The 17,285-nt window shown below is 44.3% G+C and overlaps 1 protein-coding gene across 1 annotated transcript in view; it reads left to right on the top strand.

Moving 5' to 3' along the window:
• Positions 1 to 1,001: 1,001 nt before the first annotated feature.
• LOC112548057 (fibrous sheath-interacting protein 2-like) overlaps positions 1,002 to 17,285 on the top strand; it is a 21,377-nt gene continuing 5,093 nt past the window's right edge. The window contains exons 1-6 of the mRNA XM_025192213.1: positions 1,002 to 1,103; positions 13,182 to 13,244; positions 13,751 to 14,954; positions 15,001 to 15,258; positions 15,415 to 15,872; positions 17,260 to 17,285. The exon at positions 17,260 to 17,285 is cut by the window's right edge and continues 285 nt beyond it. Coding sequence (XP_025047998.1) covers positions 1,002 to 1,103; positions 13,182 to 13,244; positions 13,751 to 14,954; positions 15,001 to 15,258; positions 15,415 to 15,872; positions 17,260 to 17,285 — 2,111 coding nt within the window. The remainder of the gene's footprint in view (positions 1,104 to 13,181; positions 13,245 to 13,750; positions 14,955 to 15,000; positions 15,259 to 15,414; positions 15,873 to 17,259) is intronic.

Genomic DNA, 17,285 nt, shown 5'->3' on the forward strand with positions numbered 1-17,285 from the left:
ACCGAAAAAGGGTTAAATTCAGCAGGCGGGAGCACTGGATACACCTTTCCTCCCATTGCCCCCTCCCCGTGGCAGGGAGGCGGGGCCGTTGGGAATGACATCACTTCCGGGGGCGGGCTTGCTGGGCGGATCTCCACCTGTTTTTCTGAAACCCCGCTCCCCTTTTCCGGGCTCTCTGGACGGCTTATGTTTCCCTCGGCATCATTTTCTGGCGGCGAAGCCATGTGATCGGCACGATTTCTAAACGCCGGTTTGGAGTCCTCCACTGTCCGCTCCAGTGACTCCTTGCCCACTGTATATAGCTGAGCCTCTAAGTTTGAATTGTCTCGTAGTAGACCCGCTACTGAACGGAATAATACATTTATCATTTTTCCCTTTTCCCGCTTTGTTATCCCCCATCTTGCCATGTGGCGACCCTCGGTCTCCAAGTCTTCTCGGAGTTGAACGAGGAGTTCGTGACCATGCGACCCAGGCACTAAAGCCGGACAATTAAACCAGTCCGTTGGGGTGGGTTCCCCTCCTTCCCTCAGGTACTGGGTGCACTGAGCAAACTCCTGAGCGGGGGTTAGCTTTTCCGCCTTCCTCACCTTCACCCCCGCTAGGGATAGGGTCAATGTTTCCTCTGGAGGTCGATAGTAAACCTGCTCACTGCTCATTACACACCCGAAGTCCCCGAGAGACAACTTTGTTCTCAACTCCTTTATGACTGCTCCTTCCCTTTTTACTGAGAAGTAGCCGTCAATGTTTCTTCTATCCCCTCCTTCCGCCTGGTGGTAGGCGATGTGCGCCCAGAGCTCGTTTGCGCTTTCCACGTGGCGGATCCCGGTGCGCCCGGGGCAGCACCCATAGATCCTGTTCATGACGCCATGTCTCGGCCGGGTAGAGCTGACCGAGGGAAACGCTAGTTAATTAAGCGAACGTCAGGCGGGCTGGTGGATGGAGAGGTGAGACAGCGTATTGGTTGGAAAAAATAGCTTTTACTTACGCCGCTGGTGGCCGCGATGCAGGCTGTAAAGACTGCTTGCGTAGTTGCAACGAGTTGCTCCAACTGGCAAAAACCCGAGCCAGTGAGTCCACAAATGAACCGGGCATGCAGGGAAAGGGTACGTTGGGGATAAGTGTTCGGCGACAGGGAGAAAAATCGATAGTTGATCAGGCTATCGATTCGCTCTGCCACGAGTCAGGAATTCTTTTAAGTCACTCTGCAGCGTGCTCAAAGTTCTCCGACTTGGGCGGAAGTCGCACGGATTTTTATACGGCTAGCGAGCCAATTACTAGCCGTCAAGCAGGAATAATTTAGAATCAGCCAATAATGGGGTGCAAATTTACATACAAATGGCGGGAACCTTTTGCACCAGGGTTTCCTCTCTGCAGCAGAAAATTCCACCGTGCAAAGAAACTCTAGTGTGGCGGGAAAATTCCACTGTGCCAAGGAACTAAAATCATTGGGTTATGACACCTTTCACTGTTTTTCCCGCTTTGGCAGTGACATGAACAAATGTAAGATGATCATCCAATCATCCAATCATTAGATTGTATACATGGAAACTAATAACAAATTCATAATTTTTCCATACATAGAATCTAATTATTGGGGGCCTGTTTTTGAGGTGCAGAACTGCCATAGCTCCAAATGACTTCAGTGGCATTGTACCAGAAATTATTTAAGCCAATGTTTCACAAAGTATCCTATCTGTGTTACATCACGTGTTAAATGTAATTAAAAATTGAAAGATTCTTATGACTCAAATCAAGTTTTCATTCACTATTGACCGCAGAAAATGAAGATTTAAGTCAGCATGGTACTTGCAGGATAGATCGAAATAGCTGCACTGTCTTTCTCACTCATGTTGTCTCTCCCTTTCTCACTTCCTTACACTTTGTTTTCAGTCCACCATTCATTCTGTCTATACTTGTGCTCTCAACGTAATTCAGGATTGGCTAGCAAGAAATCTTTCTTATGAGATTCCATACTAGTGAATTTTAAGATAAGTACTTAAGTATGGTTTATGCATCAGTGTTTGTAGAATCAGCAACTTATGAATTCTTCAGGGTAGTGACTCTCTTATTTGTTTCTATGATGTCTAGTAAATAATTAATAATGACGTTGAAAACATTTTACAGGACAGCTTAAATCCAAACAAAAAATCGTATTTGCATTCAGGTTAATTAAAAACAAACACAAAAGAAGTTTTTAAAATTAATTAAAACTTTAAACAAAAATTCAAAGCCTGAATGAACTGCTATCATCCTTTTAAGTACATTTCCCAGAGGCAAAAAGTGTTTTTTGCAAAATGCACATTATCAAAGTTTCACCTTCTTATGTTTCACAAGATAAAGTGTTATTCATGATTGAGAAAAGGTTTCTATGCAAAGTATTCTTGCTTGTGGTTGGTGCACTCTTATCATTCTTCATGTATAGGTGATGTTTGCCTCCTAGACAGATGGAACCTTGGAAGTGGAAGAAAAGCTGTAGAAAAAAATGTACAATATTCTCAGTCTAAAACACAAGCACTTTGGATCTATGAGTTTGATGCAAAGCCCACTGAAGTCAGTAAGAGTTTCTTCACATACTTTAACAGACTTTGAGCCAGGCTCTATATGATCCCAAGGGCATGTCTCGGTAGGTAGGGAAACCCTGACTTTCCCTGCTTATGGAAATGAGTCCCAGAGATCCCAGAGGAACATCTTAATGGGGAAAGCCGGGCAGGCACTCACTCCTGAGACTTGAGGGACCTGATTCTGTGTGGGAACTTCCAGGGTGCACCATGCCAGGCCCCTCTAGTCACAGGCAAACACATCACCCACTGTCCTGCAGCACCAATGGGTACCACAGTAGGCTACCTGTGCTTCCCCCAGTGAAACGGATCAGCTGTGCCAGGACACATCCCAGCAAAGCTGATGCACTTCACTTGGCAATGTCTGTATCTAGCGAAGGTGAGAAACTCAAAACATTCCCCTTCCCCTCTTATCCGCCAGTCTGGGTATTTGTCCCCCAGAGAGGGTTAGCTTGAACATTCATGTGACAGGGAAGTCTCTGACAGTCCTCTGAAGAGATGTAAAGGAAAGATGATGGTGGCAATAGGTCTCTGATATGCACCTCAGTTTCTTCAGTTCAGCTAGCCAAGTGATCCGTCAGGGATTGGTCTATGGGTTTTTACAGGAACAAGAATAAAAAATTTCCCTCCCACCTTCAAAGTGAGAGGGACAGGCCATAAAACTGGGACCCTATTTTCAGGGACAAAATTACCCTACGTATTCAAAACTCCAAAATGCTAGGTAAAATTTCCAAAAGCACATACTTTACTTAGGAGCCCCAATAATTTTCAAAAGCAATTTAGTCATTTTGCAATCAGTCCCACAAACTTTCAGTGGATATAGGCCACATCTAGGATACAAATTTACCATGACTGGCAACACTGTCCTCAACTACACGGCACATGCTACTACCCAACTGGAAGCAGTATAGCCAAATCTACTGAACACAAAGGATGCAATAAAGGTATTGTTTGCCTGGAGAAAAAAGAGAAGCAATGCCATTTTCTCCTGACCCCACCTCTCCAGGTTTCAATGTCACTGAAGCTGGATTTTCATTATTATTTAATCAAAGAGTTAGCAACCTTTTAGAAAAGTGTGGCTGCCACTTCTGACCTAGCTATCACTGCAGGCTGCCATTCCCCTCTCTGATGTCCCTGTCTGCAGCTCCCAGGCTGCCTGCTGCCCCACCACATGCTGCTGTCTTCACCATGTGCTATCAGTTCCCATCCTCAGTAGCAGTGGGAGGTCCAAATTTAGCAGTGATGGTGAGCAGTGCATGCCGTAGTGATAAAGGTGGGTGGCAGGGGCGCTGCAGGTGAGATGGAGGATTAATAGTATGGCGTTAATAGCAACAGAAGTGGAGAGGGGGATGTACCAAGCTAAGCTGTGTGCCACTGATCATCTGTGCCACTGCAGACCAGATTCAAATACAGTAAAAGGCTGTGTTAACTGGCATTTTACTAACCAAAATACTCTATTATCCGGCAAGTACATCAAGTATTTCTTGAGCAGGGCCAGGGGGCGGGGGGCACTTGAGGGCAGTGGCTCCCCTCTGTGGGCCGCACAGACGTCACCCGGCCGGCTGGATGTTGAGGGGGGGAGGAGTTTGCACACCACCCCGTAATGCTGCTGCCACCACCACCACCACTGCCGCCACTACCACATTAATTCTGTTAAAACGGGAAATTTTAGATAACTGGCACCCTCCTTACCCCACTCATGCCAGATAGCAAAGCTTTTACTGTACTTTATGGGCTGGGGCTGGCTCACAGGCCATAAGTTACCAACCCTTGATTTAGTCAACTTCACACTGAAAAGGAAACAAGTCTAATGACCATTTCTTAATATGTATGATAAGTGAATAACTGTGTGCATGCCACTATTCATTTCTACTTATGTAAGAATAAAATTTAATTGTTGCTTAAAGGATTACACCCAAGAGCCACATTTTACCCATACTTGCAATAGCAAGGGATTCCATCAATTTCAAAGATGCACAAGGGGGGCGAAATCCGACACTAAGGACCTACATAAATAAACTCTGTTATTCAAAACTGTGTGTGTAAAGAGAGGCATTTCCCTGAATGCATGATGATTTCTATATGCATATTTATGGTGTTGTAAATCTGACATTTAAATTGCATAAAACTACTTTAATTACACATAAAATAGGCACCTTCCAGTGGTACACAAAGTAATTGACAGAACATCTCTTGATTGTATGACAGCTCTTTCAGTTATCCCTTGCCTATCATCACACCCATGTGACAACAACACACACAACCCAGACATATATAAAACATTTCTGCAACGATAACCCTTGCTAGGTTACCATGGCAAGTGTCAGATGACTAAGCCATCTGACTTTCTACAAATTAAGTCCAAATATACCCATTCTTATTTAAACTCTAAAGATAATTATTTCATTCTGCTTTTATGTCTCTGAAACCATGTCTACTTTGGAGTTATATTCAGAGCTGCGTTGTATTATTGTTTTCACTATTTGTTGATTAAATTTGGTATTAAAAAAGGGAGGTCCACAGTTTGGCAGCAGATAATGATGAAATTAGTCAGACCTCAGATTGTTATCATTCCTGGCACAAAATACTGCTTAACAAACTGTCCACCTAGATGAGTTCTGGATCTGGCTGTCTTCATTTTTGTACTGTCATAGTAATTTTGCAGTATCTTCCTAATTAGGGCTGTTCAAAACAGCTGTGTTTTGATTCAGTTTCGGATTCGGCCATTTCAGAGGACAGTGATTCGTTTCAGTGTTTCGGATCACTGTCCTGTTTCGTTTCAGCTGAATATCCTCCTAATCTGTTTCGAACAGGCTGCAAGTTTTGCATAGCCCTACTGCCCAGCCAGGCAGAGCTTGGGGCTGGGGGCTGCAGGGCCCCAGCGGGGAGCAGGACAGGGCCATGGGTGGCTTGTCCAGGGGCGGGCCGCTGCCCTCCGTGCAGGCGAGGAGACCCCCTGCACGGATCTCTGATCTCTGTCATGCCGGGTCGTGGGGCAGAAAAGCAGCGCAAAGCAGCAAGCAAGCCTGCTGGACCCTGCCGCATGACTTGGCTCTGTAGGGAACAGAGATCCATGCCGGGGTCTCCTTGCCCCCTCTGCCCACCCCATGCTGCCCCATCTCTGCTCCCTGCGAAGCCAGGTCGCATGGCAGGGACTAGCACTGCCCTGCTGTGCAACCTGGCTCCATAGGAAGAAGACATCCATGCCGGGGTCTCCTCGCCACTGCTACCCACCCCATGCAGCCCTGGATCTCTGCTCCCTGCAGAGCCAGGTTGTGTGGCAGGGACCAGCACTGCCTTGGCACACGACCTGGCTCTGCAGGGAGCAGAGATCTGGGCTGGGGGTCTCCTCAGCGCTGCTGCCCACCCCATGCAGCCCTGTTTCACTGGGCCACCACAGGGCGGGCAGCGGCACTGAGGAGACTCCTGGCACGGATCTCTGCTCCCTGTGGAGCCAAGTCTCATGGCAGGGCAGCTGTTTCCTTGCAGGCCCAGCTCCGAATCTCTGAAAATTTCCGAAACATTTTGGATGCCTCGTTCTGTTTCGGAGATGTTTCTGAGCCTTCTGTTTCAACTCGGATTGGGTGTTTCAGGTGCTGAAATGGCCCAAAACACCTCCAAAACGGCTGCCAAAATTTCACGCAGCCCTATTCCTAATCCCTTAACATTTCAACCCCTCCAGGTTGATGATATACTATGTTACACATAAGATACTACGTGACACAAAAATTACTTTGAACCAACCATCTTTTGGTTCTGCTTTCTATATAAATGTATCTGATAGCTTGTCACCAACCCACCTCTTCCACAAAAAAAAAGGTCAGAAGTCTGCAGGGTTCTTTCAATTGTTTCAACAAGTAGAAAGAATTTAGCATATACATTTCACATTATATTTGTGGTTTAGTAATAACAAAAAAATTTAATCATTGTATTTACTCAAATCCAAGATTTGGTACCCCCCCCCCCCAATTCACACAAAGAAACACTGCTGAAAGTGATTGATCATTTGAAAAAAAAACCCATACATATGGATAAAAGGTTTCCACTATAGAGTACATCGCACAACTAAAATATTTCCTTGGATGTATAATAATAATTTCTCCTGGGAGTTTATTAACCCTGGCACCAGGTGTTTTGAGACAATAGTAGAAGATATATCAAATAAAGCAGTGAATCTTTCCCCTAGTTACAGAGATAAATGAATGAGTCCTGGTTATGTTTAATGAATTACCAGTACAGAAAGACTGTATTATAACTTCTGTTTCAAATGCAGTTGTAATCAGAAAGGAGAGTCAAATAATAAGAAAGGACAGTCAAATAAAATATAAACTTATGATATTGTTTAAATGTTCAGAACAGCTCCATTTATTCTGTTTACAACTCCAGTTGTTTTGAGCACTGCAATGTAAACTAACCCTGGGACCTCTTCATTTCTATATAACCATCACCAATAAGCATTTGCTAATTAAAATTTCTTTTAAAACATTGCTAATAAATTGATGGAGTAAAAGAATCCTGATGCCTTTCTAATCAAACTGCACTTCCAACACTAGTGCTAGAAATAACTTTAAAAAATGTAAGCAAAGATTTTTCAGAGACAAAAGTGAAAACTTGACTCTACGCAAGTCAGTGGGAGTTTTGCTATGAATTCAGTGGTCCTGAATATTCTTCACAGAAAAAGAGTAAGAACAGAATATTCTTGCATAGTTACAGAGCCATTCCACACTGACCGTTTTAGATTTTGCTTAGAGGTCCTCCCCAAAACAACAAATAATAAAGTATTTAGTATTTAGAGCTGATGTCAGATCAGGATGACAGTGTGTCCCCATCTTTTTTGGGGGCAGTGGACAGCCAGCAGCCATTTGACTTAGGTGTTTCTTTCCAATGCACATTTTAGTTCTCATGTTTAATATTTAAAGCTGATAGACCAAGATTACCGTATTTACCCAAATCCAAGACAACTTTGAATATAAAATGATCCCCCAGTACTCAGGGGCAGGTTTTAGTGGGATGGGCAGCAGCTGTGGCTCCAACCTTGAGCCAGGGCTGAGGCTGGGGTTTGGGCCAGAACTGGAGCTGCTGCAACTGTCTGCCTCTCCATCTTGTACTCAAATTCAGGATGAGGGGCTTTCCCCCACCCCCATGTTGAATTGGGGGGGGAGTACCAAATCTTGGATTTGAGTAAATACAAGTTCAAAATCTTTGGGTTTTCTCAATGTCACCTTGCAGAAAAGCTGAGAAAGCTGTTGCTTAGCAAACTCTTTTTGACCACAAAAACGGGGCCACCAATGAGTTACTGCACAGTAGCATCACAGTTAGTGCCCGCCCATGCTACATTGCCATAACGACAAGCTATGTTGCTGTAGCTCATTGCTACTGTGACATAGCACCTCATGTAGACATGCTCAGGGAGTGGCTGCTGAAAGGGAGAGTGAACGGAGTATGACCAGCGTTTTTTTCACTGTTCTTCTCTTCCTTACAGCCTCCAGCATTTAAGGTCTAGGTAGATGTAATTCAGAGGCTGTACCCCTAACTGATCCCTAACTGCCACTTGGTTTTGTCACTTAGTCACTTGGGGCACTATAGACATACAGCAGAGGTTTTCAACCTTTTTGGTCAGTGTACCCCCTGCAGCTGGTCGAGAAGGCAGCAATCCCCCAGCAGGGGGAAGATCTCCCAGTGGCCAATCAGCAACCGGGGTGGGGGGGTGTCCCCCAGCAGCCAGTCGATGAGCAGGGGGGAGGGGCCCCCAGCAGCTGATCGATGACCGGGGTGGAGGCCGGGCACAGCAGTAACAGAAGTGCCGGCAACGTGGCAGTGGCAGCGCCCACTGCTGAATACCCCCTGAGGCCATCCCAAGTACACCCAGGGGTGCACATACCCTTTGTTGAAAACCCCTAACATACAGCAAGGCTGCTCTGATACACTGTAATTACAGTGTGTGGGAGCAGACTTGAGTTTGCTGGAGCATGGTAATTACTCCAGCAGACTCCAATGTCACGTGTATCAGTGTCCCTGTGCTGAAAAATGGTGTTGGGGGTGCTTTAACTAAAGCTTTCAATGAGCTGTAGTTAAAGTGCCCCAAACACCATTTTTTAGAGTGGGGACAATGATGCACATAACGGCTCTCGGAGCCACTCTAACTAAAGCACCGCCCTTCCACACTCCTAGAGCATGTATATAAACACCCTTGGTTTTTGTCACTTGCACTGCTGGGCAGATCGCACTCACTACATGGACTTTGGCAAAACTGTCCCCTCTCTGGCCAGACTAGTCCCCACATTGTGCAGGATGGGGTTCTCTTGTACTGTTCTCTCCAGCCTCTGGCACTGAGCACTGGGCACTGCCAGGGATGGGACACAGGATTTGCTAGACTATATGGTGAAGGGGCGACTATAGGTAGGGGATGAACCCGGCTGGGTGGGGAGGGTGGGGCAGACAGTGAGGTCATAGGGGTGCATTGATAGGATATCAGGCATTGGGCCAGAGAGACAGTGACCTCACAGAGGGCTGATATCAGCCTGCAGGATAAATTCCAGAACCCCAGGCCAGAGGCTCAGACCTGACCAGACCTTCATGGTGGCAGGTCTTTCTGGCTGAAGCTCCTACAGGTAAGGGAGAATCTGATTCCTATTTCTGGTCCCAGGGTCACTTCTCTTATCTGTTTATCCCTCCCGCCCCACAGGTGTGACCCCCAGAAACTCTCAGGTTTGGGCCAAGTGGTGCAGTTGGGCCCCTCTCTCTGCCTGGTCCCCAATACTTCTTCATGATTAATGAGTTCAGGGTTGTGGCCTTTCTCAGTCACAGTCTGTAATTTAGGCCCAGGTCACAGGGCCCTAGCAAGTAACTTTGGTGTAAAAGCCAGTTATGAGCTCTGCCAAATCTCAGCCAGTTCAGGCCCCCAGGAATGTTTGGGCTCAGGACAAAATACCTGAGTTGTACCCTTTTGATGGACAGGGAGCTTTGATCTCCATATTTCCCTGCAGCTCTGTCTGTCTCTCCACCTGTCTGTCACTCTGACTTGGGTGCTGCTGCACTGCAAACAAAGGGGCTGCTCCAAGTCTCATCCACTGGGGATCAAAACCAGAACAACAAGAGTTCCCCCCCACCACTCCTCCGACTTCCACATAGACCTTTCCTCCCTCTCTAGTCCTCCCTTCCCTTCTCCTTCCATTTTCCTATTCCTACACCTGTTTCTGCGGAGCAGCTGAGCTGTGCCTGAAGTGATCTTGGGGGAGGCAGCAGAGTACTGGGATTTTCCTCAGGTTCCTTCCAGGGAGGGCTAAGGTGGGTGGCAGAAACTCTGGGTCAGGAAGGAGAAGGGTAGGGCAGGAGGAGGAGGGGTTTGAGAAAGTCAAGCATGAGGTTAGGGACTCTGTGTCTCTGTGCCTGACAAAGGCAGTGCAAGTGAGAAGCAGGGGGGGGGACTTTTGGAGGTGTCTTTTATTGGACCAGGCGTAAAATTTGGGAGTGATGTTAGACAAGGGCACAGAAGAAGGGCACTTGGTGCCCAGAAACTTCTCTAACTAAGCAAAAAGACTGTGACTGGGAGAAAAACTTGACAGAAAGATAGAAATTGAAGTGGGGAATTCTTTCCCATCTATACGCTTGGTCCAAGAAAAGATATCCCTAAAATCCCTAGCACATTGCCCAGACCTTCATGGCTACAACAATACTCCAACCCTACTGGGAGGAAGGATATGGCTTTTATTCAAATGAGACAGACATAGCCAATCATGGGGCAGAGCATTTGATGCTAGGACACAATGGCCAGGTGGTTGCTTAGCGCAAGGTGATTGTGATCCAATTACATTCCGTGCTGTCACAGAGGAGAGCTTAAGCCTGTAATTATATGGCCATGACATCACATCACATAATCAGTGTTTCTAATCATCTAATCCCCCCAAGTTGAAGATAATGCGAAACACAACTGATAGGAGGAAAACATTACAAAAAATACAAACAGAAATGGAGAATCCTAGGAAAATAGTTCATCATCTGGCCAAAGAGCCATGACTCCACATTCAAGAAAGAAAAATCTTTGTCTCTAAGCCCCTCTGCATTCAGCAAGAAAAAGGGAAGGCAGAAAATAAGGGCCAAGCATCGGTACATGGCAAGGAGAAAAGGGGGCAATAAGTGGCACTCGATAAAAATTAGGAGTGGGTTGTGCCATCTAAGTTGACTCAGGAACTGACAACAACAATGGGTTGTCTCTCTCTCTGTCCACCAGTCTAGAGGGAAGGGAGGGAGAGGGACAGGGATAGGGAGGGAGGGCGAGGGGGAGGGGGAGGGTGAAGGGGCACACTTTACAAGTAAGGCTCACAGAAATTTGCTGGCAGCAGAAGAGTGGGGTAGACTCATGGATATTCAGGTCTATCCCAGGATCTGGACAGGGGTGCACTCTAGTGACCCAGAGCCATGTGCCCATTCTCTCTCCCCAACAAGCCTGAACTCTTTTTGGGTCCCCTCCAACTTGGCCTTGTCTCAGTTCCATTTTTCCTCATTCTTGGCTCCTTGCTAAGCATCCCAGCACCTTACCATAAAATGTGTGGAGAAGGAGATTTAGAACATCTCACAGAAAAGAGAGATACTGAGCATGGTCCCCTTCTTGACTCATAAAGGAAAGGCACATCCTTCCACGCTCATCGTGCCTTCAAAAAGACTGGATGTGTCCTGTGTTAATTCATCAGCAATACACTCCACAGAAACAGTTTGCAAACCTCCAAGCTATAGCTCACAAATGGTATTAGCAACTTCTTGGAATTTGTTTAAAAATGCTACCATCACTTTAGCAAAAAGAAACCCAGGATAAGAGGAGGTGGAGCAGAAATTGATTACACCAGAAGTGATATTAACCAACTGTTTACATGTTTCTCAGGAGATTTTGCCAGGTTTTTCACGGAATACAAAAAACTCATTAGCTTCTTAGACGACATACTGGATGGACGGACAAAGAAAGCGACAGAGCAAAAGGAAACAACATATGCTTCTTAAAACAATGAAGGTTAGAAACGAAGCCACAATACAATTTATACATATATATATACATATATATACATATATATATATATATATATATATATAGCTTAATGAGGTAATCGGTAAATGGCTAGAGTCAATAGAAACCTGGCAATTCTATTTAGAATTTCATAAAGAAGTTGATGACTATATCCCCAATCTAACAACATTCACATGCTTTACTTCAAGAATGTCTGTGATCCCAGGGAGCTCAATAGGACTTCTCCCATGATTGTTTCTTAGCCAGTTGCATCAATGTTTGCAGGATCAGGGTACAACACAGAAGGAAACTAGACCCTATCAGTTTTTTAATTTGATGAGCAGAGTTCTATAATGCTTGAAGGTCCTGATCTCCAGGGATTGTCTCCACTGTTGTATCTGTCTTTTCACCATCTTTCCATTAAAATGGTTATGTACCTCAGGCAAAACTGTGGCTACACCAAAGTCAATGTCAAAACTCCCATTTAATTCAGTACGGCCAAGCTTTTTACCCTTATTCACCCCCTGAGTTGTTTTTTTATAGCAGAGTCAGGGACACAGATCCTAGACTTGCAAGCAGTTTACACTCAACATTTAGGACTATCCTAGAAATGTATTGTTTTTCATGTCAGGTAATCAGCAGCCTCAATTTGTGCCAATTGCTAAAAAGGCACAAACAAGAAAAGGTCATCCTCTTGGGTAGAAAGTCAGGGCATGGGGAGATGTCAAAAGTGGACGCTGATGATGTAAAAAATGAAAGATAAAGTGCACCCTGCTATGACGTGTATTATTGTGCAAGAGTCACTAAATGGCATTGTTCTACACAATCTTACACATTCTTTTTGGAAACAAGTGAGCAGAATATAACACTAGAAGAAGTGCTGTATTGTGATTGGTTGTGTGACAGATACTCATTTCTTAACACCGAGGGAAACAATGGAGTGACAAAACAATAGAAGGCACTGCATCCCCGGAAAGAGTAGGGAGCAGCACTGCCCAGGGAGGACACAACTTTTGAGTTTTAGTGCAATATGGAGAAAATGTCAGCAAATTAATTGATTCTTTTCCATAAGGAGAAGTGAGCTAGTTGATAAGTGCTTCCTTGTGGGGGGTAGGGAAGGAGGAGGAGGCTAGAGACAGTCCCAATGTGGCAGAGTCTCTGGACACATGGTCCTTTGCACAGAGTGTGTCCAAACATGTAACTTCTAGCCCCCCTGACACTTGTAATAGGGTAAACTGGCAAAAATAGGTCATCTCTACGCTCATGTGGAGGAATCCTGGCCCTGCTAAAATCAGCAACAAACCCCTCTTGGGCTTCAAGATGGGCAGAATTTTCTTCCATGGTCTTCAAACTGCCTTCAGAAAAGCAACCTGTATCCTAGTTTGTCCTTCACTGACTTTTCCCAAACTGGCTGTTTCTTTATTTCCTATATTTATTCTGTAAGTTTTATATCCCACCCTATCCAAAAGGCTCTGGTGATACATGTCACTTTTCATGGGGGGCTGTTATTGTTTATCCTAAAAGTTTGAATCACACCCATTAGACAGCTGTTGCCATGTACAGAAGGAAGAATGGAGGAATTAATTAACACATTTATTGTCCCTTCTCATTTGTTCCTGCTACAGCGAAACAAGACCAAAGACATGACCAACGAAATTACAAATATAATGACATGGTTTGTGTCTGAGGTAACAGACATAATATATCCAGCAATAATTCAATATGAAGGAAGAAAAATTGCTGAGAGAAACAGGGGAGACATCGAGGTCAATGCCAAAAACTTTGTCTTCACAGACAGAAACAGAACACCCAGATCACCGGGATGTATGAGGAGAGGGAGTAGAAGGAAAATAACCCCATTGTTTTCTCAACAGGCACCTAGCAAGTCTCCAACAAGAAGGCACCTTGCAAGAAAGCCTTTTTTTCCATCACTCAGAAAGGTATTTCCCAAAGAGGAAGTAGCAATGCAAGGAGCTTCCAGCAAGCGCCTGACAACCTGCACAGTTGAGCCTCAAACACTGCAGTCACCAACCAGTATTTATGCTGATGCTTTTTTTCAAGAGATATATGATGAAGCAAATCAGACCTATCACAAAACCCACATATTCAGGACATTCCAATCCCTGGAAGCAATCCCTCATGTATCAGCACAGCTGTAGCTGATTCAATACTAAATAAACTTTCCATATGTCAGGCCACAAACCTGCAGCCTTCTGAAGACCAGGGTCTCTCCCCTGACATAGACACATTGACGGCCAAAATTATTTTTTCCAGTTTATCTGAACTTATGCAAGAAAGAGCTTCCAAAGTCTCAGTTTATGCAGACATGCAAAACAAAAACAGTGTGCCAGCAGAGAGCTTTGGTGGTTTGATAAGGAGAAAAATTACTGGTTACCAACAGGAAAAAGCAAAGGCACCCTCTTCAGTTCCGTATAACCCTATACAACCTAGAGAAATTGATGATGAAAAGTTTTTAGAAGATCCTACCAAAAGTAACACCCGAGGCCAAAGTCCCACACCCTCTATTCTGGGGGTATGCCACAGATTTTTGGAAGATATGATCAGTGGGCTTATATCTAACATTCTCCCTGCCACCACCAGCACATCTTCCTCTACAGAAAATAAAATGGATTTTGCAGAATTTTACTTAATTCACATGAAGATAATCAGCAAAGTTAAGGCAAAAATCTCTGAAGATGAGAACTCTTTCAGCCAGCGTACTGAACAGCCACATTCCAGGGCGGAGGTTATGATTCAAGCAATTGCTGATTCAGTCTATAATAAGCTTTTGACACAGTTTCAGTCTAGATTAAATATGCAGAACTGTCTAAGAAATGGGTGCATGGTTATTTCGGAAGCTCTTTGTGACTTGGTCGTCCAAGAGGTTTCTGGACATCCACTGCAGAACTCTCTTTCCGAAGAATTACTGCTTCACCACTGTGCTGAAGCTGACGATATTGCTGAAAACGTTACACTAAGAAATGTTACTGAGCCTTTGCATAACCCAAACAGTTTATCATCATATCTTAGTAAGATAGCTCCTGTCATCATAGAAAAACTAGAAGCAAACCTTATGTCAACATTGTCTTCCCTCTTTCCCATTGCCGATTTGGACACAGAAAAGATTTTGTTACTGAGTGAAGCAACTAGAAAAATAAGGCATTCTCTGCAAGCAGTCCTGTCAAAACACCAAATGAACATGAACAAACATATCAATGAAAGAGAATTTTTATGCAGTGAAGACAGGCAGGCTATGGGAGACATGGCTTGCACAAGCACTGGAGGCCATTCTGACTCTGACATTTTTGTTTGCGGAAACCTAACAGATAAGACAGATATTTTAGCTAATAGGATAGCGGTGTCAATAGCAAAAGAAGTTGCCAAACCTGAATTTCAAGGCATTTCAGAGGGGGGAGACATTGCCTGTTTCAACTTCAACAACAGAAGATGTTAGGATTGTTGAGAAATTCCCTGATTTTGGCATAATAGAGAAAATTCCAAAGCCACCTATAAACCCACCTATTCCTGTGGTATCTGTGACATTTGTGGAAGAAATATTAAGTCGATTCCTTTCCAAAGTCTTAAGTTCAACTGACGGCACAAGCCCAAATTCCAGAAGATATTTATCAAGATCCAAACTGAATGAAATTGTTGAGAACCTTAAAGAGGCCATGGAACAAGGCCTGTCCAAACATAAAATCAGCCTTGTGGCAGCTACAAATGAACATTTACCTCCAGAGCATGAAGACGCAGTTAATGAAGTTGTTCTTTCTGTTTCCAAGAATATGTTACTTAAATCTGGATCTGAGCAAAAACTTTATGATGACATACCAGGTTTTGATTTATTTTTTCCTCAAGAAATGGCTACAGTAATAATTGAGGAACTCTCTGACTGCCCTTTTTTACAGGCTGTTAGTGACAGCCCAGCAACACCAAGCCAAAGTACAATGAACCCAGGCAAAATTGCCAACATGGTCCTTTCCCAAGTGTCTAATAGTGAAGAGCTTAAGACCTGGAGTTCTGAAGAAACAATCCCAGGTTCCACTACAAACAAAACCACATCAGATACAGAGGAGCTGCCTGTGAAAACAATCCCTTATATTAGAATAACACACATACCCATTGCTCCAGACTCGGTGTCTGATCATTTAAGAGTTTCCCTAAAACCAGAACCCCTTGAGAAACTGCAAAAAACATCCATTGCTCAAACGGAGAAGTGTTCTCAAAATGAAAGTTCAATATCTGAGGCACAGAGAAATAAAGACCGTCATTTTTCTCTGGGTAGCACAGGACAATCAGTTGTAAGACCAGGGGAGGTAAGTAGATAAGGCTGAGGCAATCCTGTTTTGTGAATATCATTTTGCTTCTAACTGGACCTTTTAAGATGATCATGTGACATTGAAAGCCCATCTGCTATGAATGCTGAATGCTCTTATAGAGGTGGTAGACCATCTCCTAGAGAGCCTGCAGTGGGCCTTCAGTGTGGAGGACCCTCGCTAGCTGGGATTTTGGGTTAGTGGTCAGTAAATTCACTAATCTTGAATCTACTCTCCAAAAAATCTGTCTGGGGATAAGAAGAGGGCTGGAATCCCTTAGGTTAAGCATATGGAGAAGACAGCTACAGCTCTCTGCTTTGTTAACTGATGGCAGAGACTGGTTCAAAGGCAGCTTCTCTTCAAGCCAAAAGGGCCATTTGATCACTAGAAAAAGTAGACCATGTGTGGCAATATGAGGGGCTTTGCCTCCCCTGAAAGGCTTGGGTCATAACTAAAGACTGATAAATGTGAGGCTGTGGTGTGGGTGTCCAGAGTGATGAGGACGGTTTCAGGAGCTTGATCTTCATAGAGCTGCAACTCTTATCCTCTTTCAAACTAAAGCTCAGAAAATGTGTAAGAAATTATTTTGCTAAGCCAAGTTTCTGAGCTTCGGATGGCTTGGACAATGGTTCCAAGATCCTACAGCTGAGTACTGCTGCCCAAAATAAGGATATCAGACATGACGTGTAAACCAGGCAATGAGTTCAGGTAACCCAGATATGAAAACAGTGACAGATAACCCAGACCCAGTTTATTTAGAAACCCATGGGATTGAATAGTTGGGTCTCATCACAACACCACAGTTTCTATTTAGCGAGCAGGAACTAACCAGTTTGTGACACAGACATGTTCATGTGTGGATTGATTAAAAAATAAAACTTCATTTGTGACCGTGCTAGAGCCCTGATCCACGAAAAGACTTAAGTGCAGAAAACCAATCAGAGTCAATAGAAGTGCTCACAGGCTTCAATGATTTGCAATCTTTGGGTCTATGACAAAGAATCTCAGTATTTGCATAACTTGAAGCCTGAACTAATGACCAATTAGAATTAATGGCACCTGCTTAAAAAAGTGCATTTAAACGCCTTCCTGACCTGGGGCCTAGAAGAGTTATTTGGTCTTAGTAGGTGACACACTAGTGGCTTCCTTAGTGTTTGTTTCTGATCTGCTTTCAAACAGAAAGTTGAAATGGAACAGATGGACAAAGCAGTTTTCCTTTAACAAAACCTGTCATTGCATAGTCCTGATCTTTCTGGGTGCTCAGCTGAAGTTCATAGGATGGATCTGAATGCAAGTCTAAAAGGGGCTTGGTTTACTTCACTCTCATTAGTGATCTGTAGGAAAAACTGGTTTAAGAAGGATTCTGAGGAGGTGTCCTCTTCAAAAGCTGCTTCTTTGGTTTCAGTCCTTCAG

The sequence above is a fragment of the Alligator sinensis genome, unplaced genomic scaffold (assembly GCF_000455745.1).
Source record: "Alligator sinensis unplaced genomic scaffold, ASM45574v1 scaffold1099_1, whole genome shotgun sequence".
In the NCBI taxonomy this organism is placed as follows: Eukaryota; Metazoa; Chordata; order Crocodylia; family Alligatoridae; genus Alligator; species Alligator sinensis.